This window comes from Microcaecilia unicolor, chromosome 8, assembly GCF_901765095.1.
Source record: "Microcaecilia unicolor chromosome 8, aMicUni1.1, whole genome shotgun sequence".
NCBI classification, from domain to species: Eukaryota; Metazoa; Chordata; class Amphibia; order Gymnophiona; family Siphonopidae; genus Microcaecilia; species Microcaecilia unicolor.
Genome location: NC_044038.1, coordinates 11,777,476 through 11,796,885, shown reverse-complemented (window position 1 = coordinate 11,796,885; position 19,410 = coordinate 11,777,476). Strand labels below are relative to the sequence as shown.

The 19,410-nt window shown below is 41.9% G+C and overlaps 1 protein-coding gene across 1 annotated transcript; it reads left to right on the top strand.

Annotated features, from left to right (window-relative positions):
* Window positions 1–18,057: 18,057 nt before the first annotated feature.
* Window positions 18,058–19,200, top strand: LOC115475944 (urotensin-2 receptor-like). Its single transcript, XM_030212024.1, has one exon. It carries the CDS (start codon window positions 18,085–18,087, stop codon window positions 19,198–19,200), a length of 1,116 nt encoding a protein of 371 aa, XP_030067884.1. The 5' UTR covers window positions 18,058–18,084.
* Window positions 19,201–19,410: the final 210 nt, after the last annotated feature.

The window sequence follows — 19,410 nt, the reverse complement described above, 5'->3', positions numbered from 1 at the left end:
AAAGAATCCATGGTAATCATTGAGCAGTCTGTGTTAGTGAGACAGGCTGTAAATCCATAACATTACAATGACCGTATTATCGAAACGAAAGATGGATGCCCATCTTGTTTCGATAATATGGGTTTCCCCGCCCCTTTGCGGGGCCATCCTGCGAGGACGCCGTCATGAAAATTTGGGCGCCCCATTCCATTATGCCCCTCCACGTGTCCTTTTACTAATGTGCACTGAAAAATGGCCTGCGGTAATGTAGACATGTGTTTTGGTTGCGTGCAGAGTCATTTTTCAGCGCACCTGCAATAAAAATGCCCTTTTTTTATTTTTGCTGAAAATGGACGTGTGGCAAAGTGATAATTGCTGCGCATCCATTTTGGGTCTGAGACCTTGCCGCCAGCCATTGACCTAGCAGTAAAGTTTCATACGGTAACCAGGCAGTAATGACCTGCGCATGCCAAATGCCACACCTGCCAAATGCCACTGACACGTGTTCACGCTTTCCAAAAATACTAGGACTAGGGGGCATGCGATGAAACTACAGTGTAATAAATTTAAAACAAATTGGAGAAACATTTTCTTCACCCAACGCATAATTAAACTCTGGAATTCGTTGCCGGAGAACGTGGTGAAGGTGGTTAGCTTGGCAGAGTTTAAAAAGGGGTTAGATGGTTTCCTAAAGGACAAGTCCATAAACCGCTACTAAATGGACTTGGGAAAAATCCACAATTCCAGGAATAACATGTATAGAATGTTTGTACGTTTGGGAAGCTTGCCAGGTGCCCTTGGCCTGGATTGGCAGCTGTCATGGACAGGATGCTGGGCTCGATGGACCCTTGGTCTTTTCCCAGTGTGGCATTACTTATGTACTTATTTTGTGGGCGCATGTAGCGGGCACGCGCCAAAAATGAAATTACCACAAGAGCCACACGGTAGCCGTGCGGTAACTCCATTTTGGTATGCATTGGGCACGTAGACGCTTAGGCTGCTTAGTTAAAGGGCCCCCCTAAGTGCTTTGAAACTAGGTCTCCACATAAATTAGTAAATCACTAGAACGTATTTTTTTAAGTTATTGTGTTATTAGTTCTTGGGTTCTAGACATTGCTTTCATGAAATAGGCATCTTTTTGAGCATTTTATAAAAGTGCTCTGCTGTCAAATTGCCCTCCACATGATTTGCATATGCAAAACTCAACCGACATCTGCATAGAGCTGATTTTTTTTATCCTTAATTATATGTTACCTTGCTCATATTTACACTGATGATGAGGTATGATTGTAATTATTTTTGGTGCAGTTACCTGAGCACACAATTCTGGAACACGCTGCCGCGCAACTTAAAAACGCTCTACGAACTAACTAACTTCCGTAAACTACTGAAGACCCATCTCTTTAACAAGGCATATCACAAAGATCAACAAATATGAACTCCAATACAAATACCCAGAACTGCCTTACAATATTTACTTGTTAAACTACTAGTATGTTCTATCACTATCATGTTACCCAAGATCCTTCTGTAATACTAAATGTATATTTTCTTATGTATTTCCACTATCCACAATGTATTGTAAGCCACATTGAGCCTGAAAAGAGGTGGGAAAATGTGGGATACAAATGCAATAAATAAATAAATAAATACAGGAAAACATAAAATCCTGAAAATAAAGAGAATAAGTACATAAGTACATAAGTACATAAGTAGTGCCATACTGGGAAAGACCAAAGGTCCATCTAGCCCAGCATCCTGTCACCGACAGTGGCCAATCCAGGTCAAGGGCACCTGGCACGCTCCCCAAACGTAAAAACATTCCAGACAAGTTATACCTAAAAATGTGGAATTTTTCCAAGTCCATTTAATAGCGGTCTATGGACTTGTCCTTTAGGAATCTATCTAACCCCTTTTTAAACTCCGTCAAGCTAACCGCCCGTACCACGTTCTCCAGCAACGAATTCCAGAGTCTAATTACACGTTGGGTGAAGAAAAATTTTCTCCGATTCGTTTTAAATTTACCACACTGTAGCTTCAACTCATGCCCTCTAGTCCTAGTATTTTTGGATAGCGTGAACAGTCGCTTCACATCCACCCGATCCATTCCACTCATTATTTTATACACTTCTATCATATCTCCCCTCAGCCGTCTCTTCTCCAAGCTGAAAAGCCCTAGCCTTCTCAGCCTCTCTTCATAGGAAAGTCGTCCCATCCCCACTATCATTTTCGTCGCCCTTCGCTGTACCTTTTCCAATTCTACTATATCTTTTTTGAGATACGGAGACCAGTACTGAACACAATACTCCAGGTGCGGTCGCACCATGGAGCGATACAATGGCATTATAACATCCGCACACCTGGACTCCATACCCTTCCTAATAACACCCAACATTCTATTCGCTTTCCTAGCCGCAGCAGCACACTGAGCAGAAGGTTTCAGCGTATCATCGACGACGACACCCAGATCCCTTTCTTGATCCGTAACTCCTAACGCGGAACCTTGCAAGACGTAGCTATAATTCGGGTTCCTCTTACCCACATGCATCACTTTGCACTTGTCAACATTGAACTTCATCTGCCACTTGCACGCCCATTCTCCCAGTCTCGCAAGGTCCTCCTGTAATCGTTCACACATCTGAGAAACAATCTGATACTGTACAAGATTCCTCCATGTAGCGCTGTTGACAGGCGTGGCTGCTTCTTTTTGCTCAGAACAGACAAGACCTTGTACACGATGACTTCAGAAAAGGCAAACCTGGCATCATCAGTGCTGTGGAGGTCAACAGGAACCTTGCTGAAGGCAAACATCTTCTAGCAGATGATCAGAACAGAGCAGTAAAATGAAACACATGCCAAGATAAAATATAGATCAATTTTAAACGTTACCCAAGTGTGAAGAATAGAGGGGAAAAGGTTTTTGTAAGGCTGAAACATTATTTCTGCAGACAGTGTGTCTGAAGTCAGGAAGAGCAGGATGGGGGGAAAAAAAGGCTGAATTTTAATAAGATGTCCCTTCATTTTATGGTTTTAGTGCTTGAGCTAAATGGGAGCTTAATCAAACCTATTGTTTTCTCAGTGGTCTGACCAAGTGTCACTGCTTGCCCTGATATTAACAAAGGGATGCTGATTACACCAATCATGAAATATTAACCCACCTTCCTTTTCAGGTCTTTCCAGCATACTCGTGGGAGGTGGTGGAGATGAAAACGGTAACGGAATTCAAACACGTGTGGGATAAACACAAAGGAATCCTGTTTTAGAAGGAATTGATCTACGGAATCTTAGCGGAGATTGGGTGGCGACGCTGGTAATTGGGAAGCAAAACCAATGCTGAGCAGACTTCTACGGTCTACGCCCTGATAGTGACTGAATAGATATGGATGGGCAGGAGTGTAAATTTTAAGGGGCTTTGATGTTAGCTCCAGAACATCGTACAAGAACAGTGCTGGGTAGACTTCTACGGTCTGTGCCCTGAGAATGGCAAGGACAAATCAAACTCGGGTATAAAGTATCACATACCATGTAAAATGAGTTTATCTCGTTGGGCAGACTGGATGGACCGTTCACGTCTTTATCTGACGTCATTTACTATGTTACTATATGTTACTCTTTGGGGTTCTACATGGAATGTTGCTACTAATTGGGATTCCGGAATCTTGTAACTCTTTAGGATTCCAGAATCTTCAGAACTTTTAGTACAAGAACAGTGCTGGGCAGACTTCTACGGTCTGTGCCCTGAGAATGGCAAGGACAAATCAAACTCGGGTATAAAGTATCACATACCATGTAAATGAGTTTATCTCGTTGGGCAGACTGGATGGACCGTTCACGTCTTTATCTGACGTCATTTACTATGTTACTATATGTTACTCTTTGGGGTTCTACATGGAATGTTGCTACTAATTGGGATTCCGGAATCTTGTAACTCTTTAGGATTCCAGAATCTTCAGAACTTTTAGTACAAGAACAGTGCTGGGCAGACTTCTACGGTCTGTGCCCTGAGAATGGCAAGGACAAATCAAACTCGGGTATAAAGTATCACATACCATGTAAAATGAGTTTATCTCGTTGGGCAGACTGGATGGACCGTTCACGTCTTTATCTGACGTCATTTACTATGTTACTATATGTTACTCTTTGGGGTTCTACATGGAATGTTGCTACTAATTGGGATTCCGGAATCTTGTAACTCTTTAGGATTCCAGAATCTTCAGAACTTTTAGTACAAGAACAGTGCTGGGCAGACTTCTACGGTCTGTGCCCTGAGAATGGCAAGGACAAATCAAACTCGGGTATAAAGTATCACATACCATGTAAAATGAGTTTATCTTGTTGGGCAGACTGGATGGACCATATAGGTCTTTATCTGCCATCATTTACTATGTTACTCTTTGGAGTTCTACATGGAATGTTGCTACTAATTGGGATTCCGGAATCTTGTAACTCTTTAGGATACTAGAATCTTCAGAACTTTTAGTACAAGAACAGTGCTGGGTAGACTTCTACGGTCTGTGCCCTGAGAATGGCAAGGACAAATCAAACTCGGGTATAAAGTATCACATACCATGTAAAATGAGTTTATCTCGTTGGGCAGACTGGATGGACCGTTCACGTCTTTATCTGACGTCATTTACTATGTTACTATATGTTACTCTTTGGGGTTCTACATGGAATGTTGCTACTAATTGGGATTCCGGAATCTTGTAACTCTTTAGGATTCCAGAATCATCAGAACTTTTAGTACAAGAACAGTGCTGGGCAGACTTCTACGGTCTGTGCCCTGATCATGACTGAATAGATAGGGATGGGCTGGAGTGTAAATTTGAAGGGGCTTCAACGTTAGCTTCAGAACTTAGTACAGGAACAGTGCTGGGCAGACTTCTACGGTCTGTGCCCTGAGAAAGGCAGGGACAAATCAAGCTCAGGTATACATATAAAGTATCACATACAATGTAAAATGAGTTTATCTTGTTGAACACACTGGATGGACCGTACAGGTCTTTATCTGCTGTCATTTACTATGTTATTCTTTGGAGTTCTACATGGAATGTTACTACTAATTGGGATTCTGGAATCTTGTAACTCTTTAGGATTCCAGAATCTTCAGAACTTTTAGTACAAGAACAGTGCTGGGCAGACTTCTACGGTCTGTGCCCTGAGAAAGGCAAGGAAAATCAAACTTGGGTATAAAGTATCACATACCATGTAAAATGAGTTTAACTTCTTGGGCAGACTGGATGGACCATATAGGTCTTTATCTGACGTCATTTACTATGTTACTATTTTCATGCGCTGGTCTGGTTCCAGATTTTGCTTTTTAGACCAGAGGCAGTCATTGTAAATGGTCAAAAGGCAGTAGGGTGAAACATCATTTCATCTACCTTTTGTATTAAAATAATAGAAACTGTAGTGCATCATAATGTTTGCATAATTCTGATGTTGATTCAATAGAAGATAGCACACCCTGAATAAAACAAATCAATTAAAAATGAAGGGGAGAAAGGAAAGCGGCCAGAACAAGCTGGAAACCATTATCTTATGAGAGATAGTAGCTCAGGCGTGCAGTGTCTCTAGATTAATTTGTAGAAAGTGGGCGTTGAATTACTAGATTGTGAAGCTGAACCATTATGTCTTGCACTTGTTCACACAGAATTATTTTTGTTCCATATTTGACTTCGCATTTATAAGTTAAATTGTGAGCTCAGTGTGCAGCGGCGGCTAAGAAAGCAAATAGAATGTTAGGTATTATTAGGAAAGGAATGGAAAACAAAAATGAGGACGTTACAATGCCTTTGTATCGCTCCATGGTGCGACCGCATCTCAAATATTGTGTTCAAGTCTGGTCGCCGCATCTCAAAAAAGATAGTGTGCAATTGGACTAGGTACAGAGAAGGGTGACGAAAATGATAAAGGGGATGGGATGACTTCCCTATAAGAAAAGGCTAAAGCAGCTAGGGCTCTTCAGCTTGGAGAAAAGACAGATAAGGGGAGATACGATAGAGGTCTATAAAATAATGAGTGGAGTAAAATGGGTAGACGTGAATCGCGTGTTTTTCCCGTTCCAAAAATACTAGGACTATTGTCCATGCAATAAAACTAGAAAGTAGTACTGTAAATTTAAAACAAATTAAAAAAAATATTTCTTCATTCAACGTGTAATTAAACTCTAGAATTCATAGCCAGAGAATGTAGTAAAAGCAGTTAGCTTACAGGGTTTAAAAAAGGTTTGGATAGCTTGCTAAAAGAAAAGTCCATAAGCCATTATTAAAATGGACTTGGGGAAAATCCACTGCTTATATTTAGGATAAGCAGCAAAAAATGCATTGTACTGTTTTGGGATCTTGCCAGGTCCTTGTGCCCTGGATTGGCCACTGTTGGAAACAGGATGCTGGGCTTGATGGACCTTTGGTCTTTCCCAGTATGGCAGTACTTATGTACTTAGGATTCTGAATGGAATCTTGCTACTCTTTGGGGTTCTACATGGAATGTTGCTACTGTTTTGGTTTCTGCCAGGTATTTGTGACCTGGATTAGCTACTGTTGGAAACAGGATGCTGGGCTTGATGGACCTTTGGTCTGTCCCAGTATGGCAGTACTTACGTACTGATGTAGTCCATTAGGCATAGTGCAAAGTACCTGTAATAGCAATTGTAAAGCGCAGTTGCCTCAGGGATTACTTGCAGTATATCAAGTGCTGATAATAAATAAATAAAAATGTTAAAATATCTGGAAAGCTTCTCTGACAGATAGACACATCAACATTCGTAATTCTTTTCAGATTTGTGAAGCACATTATAAATAAGCTGACTGGAAATAAACAAGCAACCTAGAAAGAATTGTTACAGAAAGTTATGCACAAGGCAGGTAACAAGCAAAAAGGAATCTGTTCCTCTGGCAACAGGCATATGAGACTTGCATACAAACAAATCACCATGTTTCTATAATATTGTAAGAGGTGCTAACTGATTTAGGTCAGAAGAGATGGCTGAGGGGAGACATGATAGAGGTATATAAAATAACGAGTGGAGTGGAACAGGTGGATGTGAAGCATCTGTTCACGCTTTCCAAAAATACTAGGACTAGGGGGGCATGCGATGAAACTACAGTGTAGTAAATTTAAAACAAATCGGAGAAATGTTTTCTTCACCCAACACATAAATAAACTCTGGAATTCGTTGCCAGAGAATGTGGTAAAGGCGGTCAGCCTAGCGGGGTTTAAAAAAGGTTTGGATGGCTTCCTAAAGGAAAAGTCCATAGACCATTATTAAAATGGACTTGGGGAAAATCTACTGCTTATTTCTGGGATATGCAGCATAAAATGTTTTGTACTTTTTGGGGGGAATGTTGCTATGTATTTGTGACCTGGATTGGCCACTGTTGGAAACAGGATGCTGGGCTTGATGGACCTTTGGTCTGTCCCAGTGTGGCAATACTTATGTACTTATGTAAAAATGGATCCAGGCGTGCCCAAATACATGCCTACACTAGCGCAGGCCATTTTTCAGTGCACCTTAGTAAAAGAAGCCCCCAATCTTGGTTTTAACCCAGCTGTGTGCATGCTAATGTAGTTCCTGCTTTTATTAAGTAGAGGAGTGTGGTAGCCGTGTTAGTCCACTCTTAAGGTTATCAATAGAAATCAAACAAAATAAAACATGGAAAAGAAAATAAGATGATACCTTTTTTATTGGACATAACTTAATACATTTCTTGATTAGCTTTCGAAGGTTGCCCTTCTTCATCAGATCGGAAATAAGCAAATGTGGTAGCAGATAGTATATATAAGTGAAAACATTCAAGCATTACTATGACAGTCTGACAGGGTGGGAGGATGGGGGGTGGGTCTGAAGTATGCATGGGGACATCAAAGCATATCATTGATATTCTAACAGGATGGGTGTGGATAGGTGAGGGGAGGGTGATCAACAGAGAAATACAGCTTTATGGTTTATAATGGGCTAGGAACCCCAGATCCTTGTTAAGTCCTTTCTGTTGGGTGTTAAAATATTCAATCATTCTGACTTCAAAGGTCTTACGTTCTTGTATGGTTTTAAAGTTAAGGAAACCATAGCTGCAGTCCCAGGCGTGCAATGGGCTGATTTAGTCTGTCCTAGGATACATAGACCCACCTGGTGATCTTGCAGAAAATTTCATGAGCACCTATAAGTCATGCTTGAAAATAGTTTTTTTTTTCCTATCTGCATTCCAAAGCAGTAAACATTCTGGGGTTTGTAGGTCTATTTTCCTAATAAGAAAAGCAAGATCACAATTCTCAGTATGATTTTAAATGGGTGTTTAAAAAAGCAAGAGAAGTAAAAAGTCATGTGGTCACTGTACTACATTTTTCCATAGGCCCAGAACAAGAGGCATCGTTCTGAAAATAACACCCATTGTTCTTGTATCTACTGTTCTAAAAAACGCTTGTTAATACTATTGAAAACAGTAATAAGTTAGCATTAAGGCATCACAGGATACTCATTGTTGACAAATTACACACAGCCTGCTACCTTTTTTAGGCAGCGAACATAATCTGCAGCTTTTTGCTTCACTCCACTGGGCAACAAAAGCTCTCTACTTAATGGCAGCTGACCAATGTAATTTCTGGGGGGGAAAAAAAAAGATTTTTGTAAGTGTTTTTCATTTCCAATCTCACAGTGCAGTCTATCTAGATTGTCCTCGTAACTGGAAAACCTTGTACAAAGACAAGACATTCGGTCTATTAATAATCTTATCCCCGGGTATGATCAGCCACAATTCCAGGTGCAACAGTGGCTAGAAGGTATTGATATGAATTTAATTGCCTACCTTTCAAACCCATGCTCAGTGTGAGTTATAAATTAGGTACACCTCTGCCCCAAAGAGGGTTCTTATGTTAAGACAGTAACCAATGTATTGGCGAGCCAAGTGACTTCAGAGATGCCGAGTTACCCAGTTCTAGGCTGGAGATTTTGGGACAGTACTGGCTGGATTCCTGACCAACTCATCCTCGTGTGTTATGGGACTTGAAGCACTGATTTTAATAGTCAGGATCAGGCACTACAAATCCCACACTACTTGGGGATGTAAGTTTAAAACCAGGATTGGCCTAAAAAATCAGATGCCAGCCTGGAATGTGTAACTTGGTATCTCTGCGACTTGTCACAAGGAGCAGCAATGGGAGAAGTTGTCTTTGAACTAAGGAGGTTTGATAACAGGAGACAGCATGAGCCTATCTGGCCCATTATGTGGGCTGAAGCCAGTAGGCGGAGCTTGTCGCCCTATCAATGTCATTGTTTTGGGTGTACCAAGATGGTGGCAGCTGCATTGGGAAGAAATAAAGACCTCCTTGGGTGGAGTGGGTGGAGACCAGCTTCAGCCTTGTGATATCATGCCCTCGCCTGTCGTCAGACCTCTTTGCTTTGAATACTGGATTCCACTGCTCTAACCAGTAGACCATCCACACCTTCACTGCTTTGTAGGGTTACCACTGCAAGTCTAGAACTATATGGAATAAAAAAGAAGCAGATCGCAAAACGTATTTTGCAAAAAATTTATTCACCACTACAACAATAAATAAATAAATAGTTAAAAGCCCAACACGGCCATGTTTTGCCCTCTCAAAGGGCTGCATCAGGGGCTTGCAACAGAACCCAGAGGATTCACCATAACTGCTGTTGCTGCTTTTTCAGAAGAGAAGTTGTTTAAAACCAGTAGGTGAAATTCTCTGACAACATCTCTGGATTCTGTATGACAGGGGAACAAATTTCTCAACTGTTTGGGGGCAATTTGGAAGGCCCACATGTTGAGTGGGCAGATATTCAAAAAATTAATAAGTATTTAACACGAAGAGAATATCATTCCAGGACGTTAGTTGAGCATTGTCATGTGAAATGTATCCCTACGGGAATGAGACTGTATAAAGAACTCAGATTCTTGGATGATGCTGATTATGTAAAACAATGGAATGAATTAATTTCCCAATGCTCTCAAGACTTAATGTTGATAACTATACAGAAATTGAATACAATTATTAAGGTGACTCAAGAAGATGTAGACAGGAAAATGCAAGAACTAAGGTATAGGAGTACGGAGATAGCGTTTGAGAAACGATATGAGGAACATGTTCAAAATATGGAAAAGTACAGATTGGAGATAAGGGGACAAAAAAATCTCTAAATTTAAGCGAGACGAGCAAGATTATACTCGTAGGTGTCTTCCCTTGGATGGATCACAATATAAAATCTCGGAGAAATAGAAAGACTAGCAAAGTAGGTTTTATCAACACTTCCAGTGATTCTTCAGGGGAAGATGATACCCAGAGGAATAATATTAAGTTTATTCAATATTTCTTCTAAGTTTTTGACTAGAGATCAACAGCATGTATTATCTATGGGTTTATCCTATGTACCAACTGGGTTTTATGACTCATTTGATAAACGTAGTTATCTATATACATTTTTTTTTTTTAGAAAAATACGCTTACAAAAGTATTTTTGGTGAGGAGAGGTTGGAAGAAAAAAAGGGAGAGGTAGTGAAATCTTTTTCAGAAGAATACCACCTACCCTCCACCTGGGTTCCGCCAGGCTCGATGGATGCAGTCATAAACACATTCCAGCAATAGGTTCTTAACGATGTGGATAAGATGGACAGTATGAATTTTGTCAGTCACGGTAATGTGTCTAAGGAATTATCTAGGGCTTTAAAAGAATTACAGAAAGATGAGTCCTTAGTAATTTCCCATGCTGATAAAGAGGGAGGGATAGTAATCCAAGATAAAACCCAATATATCGAAGAAGCAGAGAGACAACTAGAAGATAGGTCTTTTTATGTAAAATTGGATATGTATCCCACATTGGAATATCAACGTAATATACTAGGGGTATTTAAAAAAGGCCAATCAAGATGGAATCATTACGAGTAGAGAATTTAAATATTTGTACAGACAGTTCCCTTCCACTCCGTATATTTACTTTATTCCCAAAATTCATAAAAATATTAGAGCCCCTCCTATAGTGAATGGCAGAGGCTCCCTTTGAGATCCCTTATCCCAATATTTGGATTTTCATCTGAGATCAGAGGTAGAGAAGATACTACTATTTACTATTTATCATTGCTATAGCGCTACAAGGCATACACAGCGCTGTACACCGTACACAAAAAAGACAGTCCCTGCTCAAAGAGCTTACAATCTAGATAGACAGGTAAACAGACAAAACGACTAAGGGTAAGGGAATAAATAGGTGAGGATAAAGGACAGGGCAAGTGAGTGGTGGTTAGGAGTCAAAAGCAGTGGTAAAGAGGTGGGCTTTAAGTTTGGACTTGAAAAGATACCTTCCTTTGTGAACAACTCTGCCTATATGTTATGTAATAGCCTGGTGGTAATCTGGTGGTCAGCTCGCTAGTGCTTCTACCTGCAGGAACCCAGGTAATCAGCAATCCAGCTTTCCCCCTTCAGTGGTCCAATCACAAAGTCTCTCAAAGCAACCGGGCAGTTAGTGAAAGTCTGTTTATTCCTCTGCACCCACGTCCCCTTCCCCCAACACAGTTCGCACAAACAGTTGAGGTAAAGCACTGTTCCCCCAACACAGTAATTCAAATGTTACAAGAAAATGATTTATACTTGGGGAAAGAGCTCTAGAGCACTCACTAATGTTTATAATTTTATATATATATATTAGTATTCAAGACAACCGGTTTTTTATCAAATCTAATACAAACTTTATTATCTCAAAAAACTTTTTTATAACAAGTCCAATAAAACGGATCACATGCACACTCAATCTTTCATTCATTCACGTTTCATTCGTTCTACGTTTCATTCTACAGTCTGGAAAAGTTTCAGGCTAAAGAAAATTTAATGGACATTTCTACTGGACCTATAACAAGTTTTGACGAAGTGAGAAGTGCCTTGGTGTCCCAGTATAAAGAAAAATAATTCTTATGATAACTGGTGGAAAATCAGTAATGATGGACAAGATCTATACTATTCAAGACTAATATGGGACAATCGATAAGATATGAGATAGAGCACGTCAAGATAATGATAAAAGAAGGCCCAGTTTATGTATGATGATCTAATATGTGTAATAATATAAGATGTTTTGAAGATTTATTGTATTGTATTAAATTGATGTGAATGAATGAAAGATTGAGTGTGCATGTGATCCGTTTTATTGGACTTGTTATAAAAAAAGTTTTTTGAGATAATAAAGTTTGTATTAGATTTGATTTAAAAAACGGTTGTCTTGAATACTAATATATATGCACAATACAACCAATTAAAGATTTAAACCTAGAATATAATATTATATATATATATTTTTTTTTTTTTAAATTCTCCACCAGTTGCCGATTAAAGCAACAAGAGCTACAATTACACTGAATGAAAAAAATTAATTATATTTATTGGATTGCATTAACCTGCATTACCAGGTTTAAGAAAGAACAGGCCATATATATATTTAGCTTCAAAAGGGTTTATTAAGTTACAATATGATTAATGCAATCGTATAAATAAGGTTACAAGCGAGAGATAGTTCTTTTAAGAGATCTTTACAGATAATCTGTGCTTAAGTAAAGTAGCAGACCACCCATCTGCCTTCAAATCCTTGCAACCCTCCACCAGAGTAAATCACAGTCCACATCCATTTGTTCATCCAAACCTGGCAGTCCTGCACTCTCTCCTCCTGCTTCCACACGCTCCATTAACTCTGGCTCCTTCCCAGCCTGACGGTTAGCTCCTCTCTCTGCCTCCCAGGTGGAAGGCATCTTGTATTGATTTTTGACCCAGGGGAATTGAGTCTTTCCATTACTGCTCCCCCTTCTGGTCACTGAGCGCCATAGCTGCTGCTCCCTCCAGTCTTTCCCTCCACCTCCCCAATGTGAAGTCCCTGACAGGTTTCTGAATTCACCTTCCTGCTTCCCTTTCCCACTACCTTCTGGGATGTGTAGTTTGGCCCTGCACCTGATCCTGCCTGGCTTGAATTCTCCGGAAGATCAAACTATTACTCTTATTACATTAGATGTGAATGCATTATATAGCGATTTGTGCATATGAGTATTTACAGTCAGTTCATCATCTCTTGGAAGACATATATAGATGATGTTCTGTTAATTTGGAGTGGCAATCAAGACCAGTTAGAGAACTTCATATGCCACTTGAATCATGCTGATGAAAATATTTTGTTTACTACACACATAGGTGGTCAGGAGATGGAAATCTTGGCTATACTGATCGATTATGGTAGGGGGAGATTTAAAACAAAGACCCAATATATGCCCTGAAAATGACAGATACAAATCAAGGTAAGGTATACACAAAAAGTAGCACATATGAGTTTATCTTGTTGGGCAGACTGGATGGACCATGCAGGTCTTTTTCTCCCGTCATCTACTATGTTACTATCCAGCTTATAATCGAAAAAGAAAAACGCCTATATTTCGACAATAATCGGGAGATGGGCGTTTTTCTCGCAAAGGCGCCCAAATCGGTATAATCGAAAGCCGATTTTGGGCGTTTCCAACTGCACTCCGTCGTGGAAACGAATAAAGTTGATGGGGGGGGTGTCAGAGGCGTAGTGGAGGCGGGACTGGGGCGTGGTTATCAGCTGAGGAGAGATGGGCGTCTTTAGCTGATAATCGAAAAAAAAAGGCGTTTTGACTGTGATTTTGGGTCACTTTTTTGGACCCTTTTTTCTCATGAACAAGCCCCAAAAAGGTGCCCCAACTGCCCAGATGACCACTGGAGAGAATCGGGGATGACCTCCCCGGACTCCCCCAGTGGTCACTAACCCCATCCCACCAAAAAAAACCCCACTTTAAAAACTTTTTTTCCGGCCTGTATGCCAGCCTCAAATGCCGTACCCACCTCCATGACAGCAGAATGTGTTCGATCCTGTCACAGTCTTTCCCTGGGTCAGATGTGGCTCTCGGGTGCAGTACAGGGTCACATCAGCATTGCATTGTGGTGGGTGTAGGGTATTGGGCTCCGTGATTTCATTAGCTTGTGTTACAGTCTCACGATGTTGGTAGTTGGTAGGCTCTTCTCCCATGGTGCTTTTCCCCCTGCCTACTGGGTCAGAGTGTGCCCTGTTGTGTTTCCTGTTGTAGTCCATGCGGTAGTGGCCATTTTTGTAAGCCAGTTTTAGTTCCCTTTCCTGTGTTAGCCACGTTAGAGAACTTAGTTCTTACTTTGAATGTGGCTGAAAGAGGGCATTGTACAGCATTCTGCCAGCTCTGACCTACTGCTTATCTCAGTACCAGGGAGACTCGTTGCCAGTGGGGCACAACCTCTGATCTGTAGTTATCTGTGAGTAAACGCGGTTATTCCAATAAAGGACGTTTTCAGAGAGATTAGTCTTCAGGTGTCAACTGGTGTGCCAATGTTATACAGCAGCAACAAGTCCTAGAGGCCTGCGTGTATGCAGGTCCCTGGAGCACTTTTAGTGGGTACCGCAGTGCACTTCAGCCAGGTGGACCCAGGCCCATCCCCCTCCACCTGTAACACTTGTGCTGGTAAATGGGAGGCCTCCAAAACCCACTGTACCCACATGTAGGTGCCCCCTTCACCCCTAAGAGCTATGGTAGTGTTGTACATTTGTGGGTAGTGGGTTTTGGGGGAGGGGGGGTTGGGAGCTCAGCACCCGTGGTAAGGGAGCTATGCATGTGGGAGCTTTTTCTGAAGTCCACCGCACTGACCTAGGGTGCCCAGTTGGTGTGCTGGCATATCAGGGGGGCCAGTGTACTACGAATCGTGGCCCCTCCCACGACCAAATGGCTCGGATTAGGACGTTTTTGAGCTGGGCGTTTTTAGTTTCCATTATCGCTAAAAAAAAACAAAAGCCCAGCTCAAAAATGTCCATTTTTTCGAAAATACGGTTTGGCCCACCCCTTCGCGGACCCGTTCTCGGAGATAAACGCCCATGGAGATAGGCGTTTGCGTTCGATTATGCCCCTCTGCGACTTATAGAAAACCCATGGGTAGAAACACCTGCTCCGAGTCCTCATCCATCTATTTTGAAAACTAGTATCCCAGTAGGACAATTTTGGCGAATTTGTCAGTTATGCTCATATACATACGAATATAAGAGTAGCCATACTGGGTCAGACCAATGGTCCATCTAGCCCAGTATCCTGTTTTCCAAACAGTGGCCAAGCAATCTTCCATTTCAATTTGGCTTAATAGTGTGTGTGTGTATATATATACATTATATTTTTGTATGTTTTGAATATTTGTTTTTTTAAATTTTATGTCATTTGTTTTATAGCCCCTGACGCAGCCCTGCTGGGCGAAACACGGCCTGTGTCGGGCTGATTAGAACATTTGTTTTTCATTCAATAAAACTGTATTTGTCTCCTATTGATCTGCTTTGTTGGTTTCCATCTTGGAGTTTGCAGATCGTCTGCCTTGCTGTTTTCTTCACTTCCACAAAGGCAACCTGAGGATGCAGCTGTGGCAGTAGGTTCTCACTGGGCCAGGCCCCAAATGGATGCTCTCTAAGTGTCCCCTTAATTTGTCTAATGCACTGATTCCCAAACCTCATCCTGGAGGCACCCCAGCCGGGATATCCACAATGAATATTCATGAGATAGCTTTGCATGCAGTGGAGGCAGTGCATGCAAATCTCTCTTATGAATATTAAGTGTGGGTATTCTGAAGACCTGACTGGCCGGGGTGCCTCCAGGACCAGGTTTGGGAAGCACTGGTTAAATCAGTCAGGCAGTACGTATATCCTCTACAGCAGGTGTTTCTCAATTCAATCCTTGAGGCACATCTAGTCCCACCAGGTTTTCAGGATATCCACAATGAATATACATCTTACTTCAAATGCCAGTCAGAAAATCACACATTTCATTAAACCTTTTTTAAGTATATTGAATGTGGTATATTGTTGATATTTGGGGAGGGAATTTATATTCCTGTTTTGCTATTGTGCATAGAATTGGAGCCCCTGAAGACGCCTAGTGCGAAACGCGTTGGGCTTGAAGAGGTTTATGTTAAACAGATAATGCTGTGTTACAGCATCACAGAGCTTGGACTGTGAGGCTTGTCCCTGTTCTTCAGCCAACCATGAAGCCGTTAGAAAAATAAGGAGCCTACGAGATTGCACCGCTTACAGATAAGACTTTTGGGGATTACAAATGCAGCACTGTTTTTCAGAAGACTCCTTGTTACAGATTGGTTCAGGACATTTGTTCATGCTTAGGATGGTTTTTTGTATTGCGTTTGTATTTTGAGTAAAAAGAAAGGGCGGGGGCAATGAGCTCCATTGAAGTATAAAGGGTGGTATGCTTGGTGTTTAGTAAGTATGATGTAGGTTGATTTGTGTCTATGCAGTATAAACAGGAAAGTGTTTATTGCATAAAATATTTCAGGAAAAAGGAAAATATGATAAAAGTTTAATGAAATTTGTGGTTTTCTGACTGGCATTTGAAGTAAGATACAGATTGTATGCACAGTTTGGGTACCATAACTCATTTAGTATCAATGAATATGCATGAGATAGATTTGCATGCAGTGCCTCCTTGGTATGTAAATCTACCTCATGCATATTTATTGTGGATATCCTTAATACCCAATGGGATGGATGTGCCCCCAAGGACTGAGTAGACCAATCCTCTCTTGAAGCAGCACCGAGAGTTTTCAGGATTCCCACAATGAATATGCATGAGATGAATTTCCACACAGGGGATCTCTACTAGATTCAACTATAGCTCATGCATATTCATTCTGGTAATCCTGATAACCCGGCGGGTTACCCCTGGCTGCAGCAAAAGGTTCAGAAACATTATTTCAGACTTTCAGTAACGTCCGACCCAGGTTCAGTGATTCCCCTTTCCTGAAATCTGTAGCGATCCTCACAATTTGAACAGTTCTCTTGTTCTCCATCTCTCCCACTGCTCGGGTGGGGGAGGGGAGGACGGGAGAGAGAATAAACCCGACAGGACGTTTAACTTCTTACCCCATCAAAGGGAGAACAATCAGCAGAAATCACAGCAGCCCTGTCGTAATAAACCATTTAGAACACACCCGGTAAAAATCCAGGACGAAAGTCCTCCGTTCCTGCTAGGCAAAATGCATTAGCCGCCTAGGTAAGGAAGGCGCGCGTTTTCAGGGATGCGCGGACAGGTGTCCAAACTGTGGTTGCATCTCCTTCTCTCCTCTCCCCTCCGCCCCGTGGAGGACCCACCTTCGTCAGCCTACGTCTGTCACTGCCTTGGATCCCACCCTCCTTAGCCAAGAGACAGAAGCGCCTCTGGCTGATTAACTCTTCTCTTCCTCATGGGGTCAGACGCGCAGGAAAGAAGGTCCGTCCCCAGTTCAGATCTCCACCGCTTTTTTTTTGGACTAACTAAGCCAGACCTATCCTGCGACGCCTGAGCCAGTTCTGCCGCTGAAGCTGATGCTGATCTCCGTCTGCTCGGCACTGTTCCAGCTCGTCCCGCACTTTAAGTTCTAGGCAGCCGCCTAGGGTATAAACCATGGCCCGAGCGGACCACCTGGTCTTCGCTTTGCCGCAATCTGAGTTCTGTTTGTGCTGTAAAATTCTGGGCGATGCCTTGAATCAGCCGGACGACTTCCCTCATCTCTTAAGGACAATCTGAGGCTCATTTTTCGGGGTTTTTTTTAATGCAATTTTCACAAAGGAGTAAAAGAGATAAGAAAATCGTCACCCGCTTTGAAAAGCTGCGTGTATTTGAAATAATACTGGGACCGATCCTCCGAAAATACAATTTCATTTTGACTCAGATATGAACTTTTCTAAAGGGAGCTAAATTCCTATTCAGCTTTCAGCCTGACAACAATTCAAAGACGCCTCTGCGATACACTGATTATACCAAACAGCAAAAGTTAAAGGACCCGAACATTAATTGTTTCAAACACTTGTGACAACACAATAGGGAAAACTTTACTTTGGAAGGGATTTGAATTTACTCAGGAAGAAAGGGGTGAGTGAACTCATTGGATTTTCACAGTTTAGACAGCATCGTCTGCCTCATGGAATCCTCCGGCTATATCGTAAGGGTTTGTGTTAAGCTGTGCCCTGCCCTTAAGCTACGTTTAAGACTAGAAGAACCCGAGCCTCAGTAAGCAGGTGGATAGTCCCACACCAACATCTACCCAGACATGGAGCCAGGCCAAGGTGCAACTTTAGCATGGAGTCACAAGGACGCCACGGCTTCTCGGAACACCTCGTTTGAGGTCCTCAGTGTCTCCAGTGACATTGTGTTGATGTCATTCCTTGGAGGAATTCTTGCAGTGATGTGTGTTGTTGGCATCGGAGGCAACCTTTACACCTTGGTGGTGATGAACCTGTCCATGAGGTTCACAGGATCAATGTACATTTACATTGTCAACCTGGCTTTAGCAGATCTCCTTTATCTTTCCACAATCCCCTTTGTGGTCTGCACATACTTTGTGAAGGACTGGTACTTCGGTGACCTTGGTTGTAGGATCCTGTTTAGTCTCGATCTTCTCACCATGCATGCCAGCATTTTCATACTCATGATTATGAGCACGGAAAGGTACCTTGCAGTTGTCAAACCCCTGGATACCATTGGAAGATCTAGAGACTATAGAAGGACTGTCACTTGTCTTGTGTGGTTAGTGTCCTTTCTCCTGGCGCTTCCGACCATGATCTTGATCGATCTCAGGACAAGCAGCCAGAACGGAATAACCAAACGCATGTGCCACCCAACCTGGCAGATGGAAGCTTATAAAATATACCTGACAGTCCTTTTTAACACTTGCATCTTAGCCCCAGGTCTAGTGATTTGCTACCTCTATTTTAAGTTGGCGAGAACCTATTGGAGGTCTCAAACTGATGTCTTTACATCTAAGGAACTGAAAAGATGTCCCCGGCAAAAAGTTTTATACATGATCTTCACAATTGTCCTCACCTATTGGGCTTGTTTCGTTCCGTTCTGGCTTTGGCAGCTTCTCAGCATCTATTACTACCAGCCTGACAATCTCACCAACAACACTGTCGTGTACATTAACTTTGTGGTGACATGTCTGGCCTACAGCAATAGTTGTATTAACCCTTTCCTGTATACTCTGCTCTCCAAGAATTACAAGGAGTACTTGAGGAGCAGACAAAAGAATGATAGCACCGGCCGCTCCAAAAAGAAACCCATGAGGTGCTCCTCAAGAAGATCTGTGTCCTCTGTAAGCCATCCATACACAGAGACCATTGCCATTGCTCAGCTCAAGGGAGCCACCGAGGATGCTTGTCCTGTCTGAGATATCCTAGACCTGAGCTTCCAAAACCTGCCCTCAGGATCCCATAGCCAGTCAGGTTTTCAGGGTAATTCATTCATTTATGTAGATATTCTACCAACTCAGCTGGCTAACGACTGTTGGGTTTGGGAAGCCCTGGCTCACTGGATGGGTTTGGGAAGACCTGTCCTAGATGTCTTTCCTGTCACAGATTGTCCATAAAACTTAGGGTTG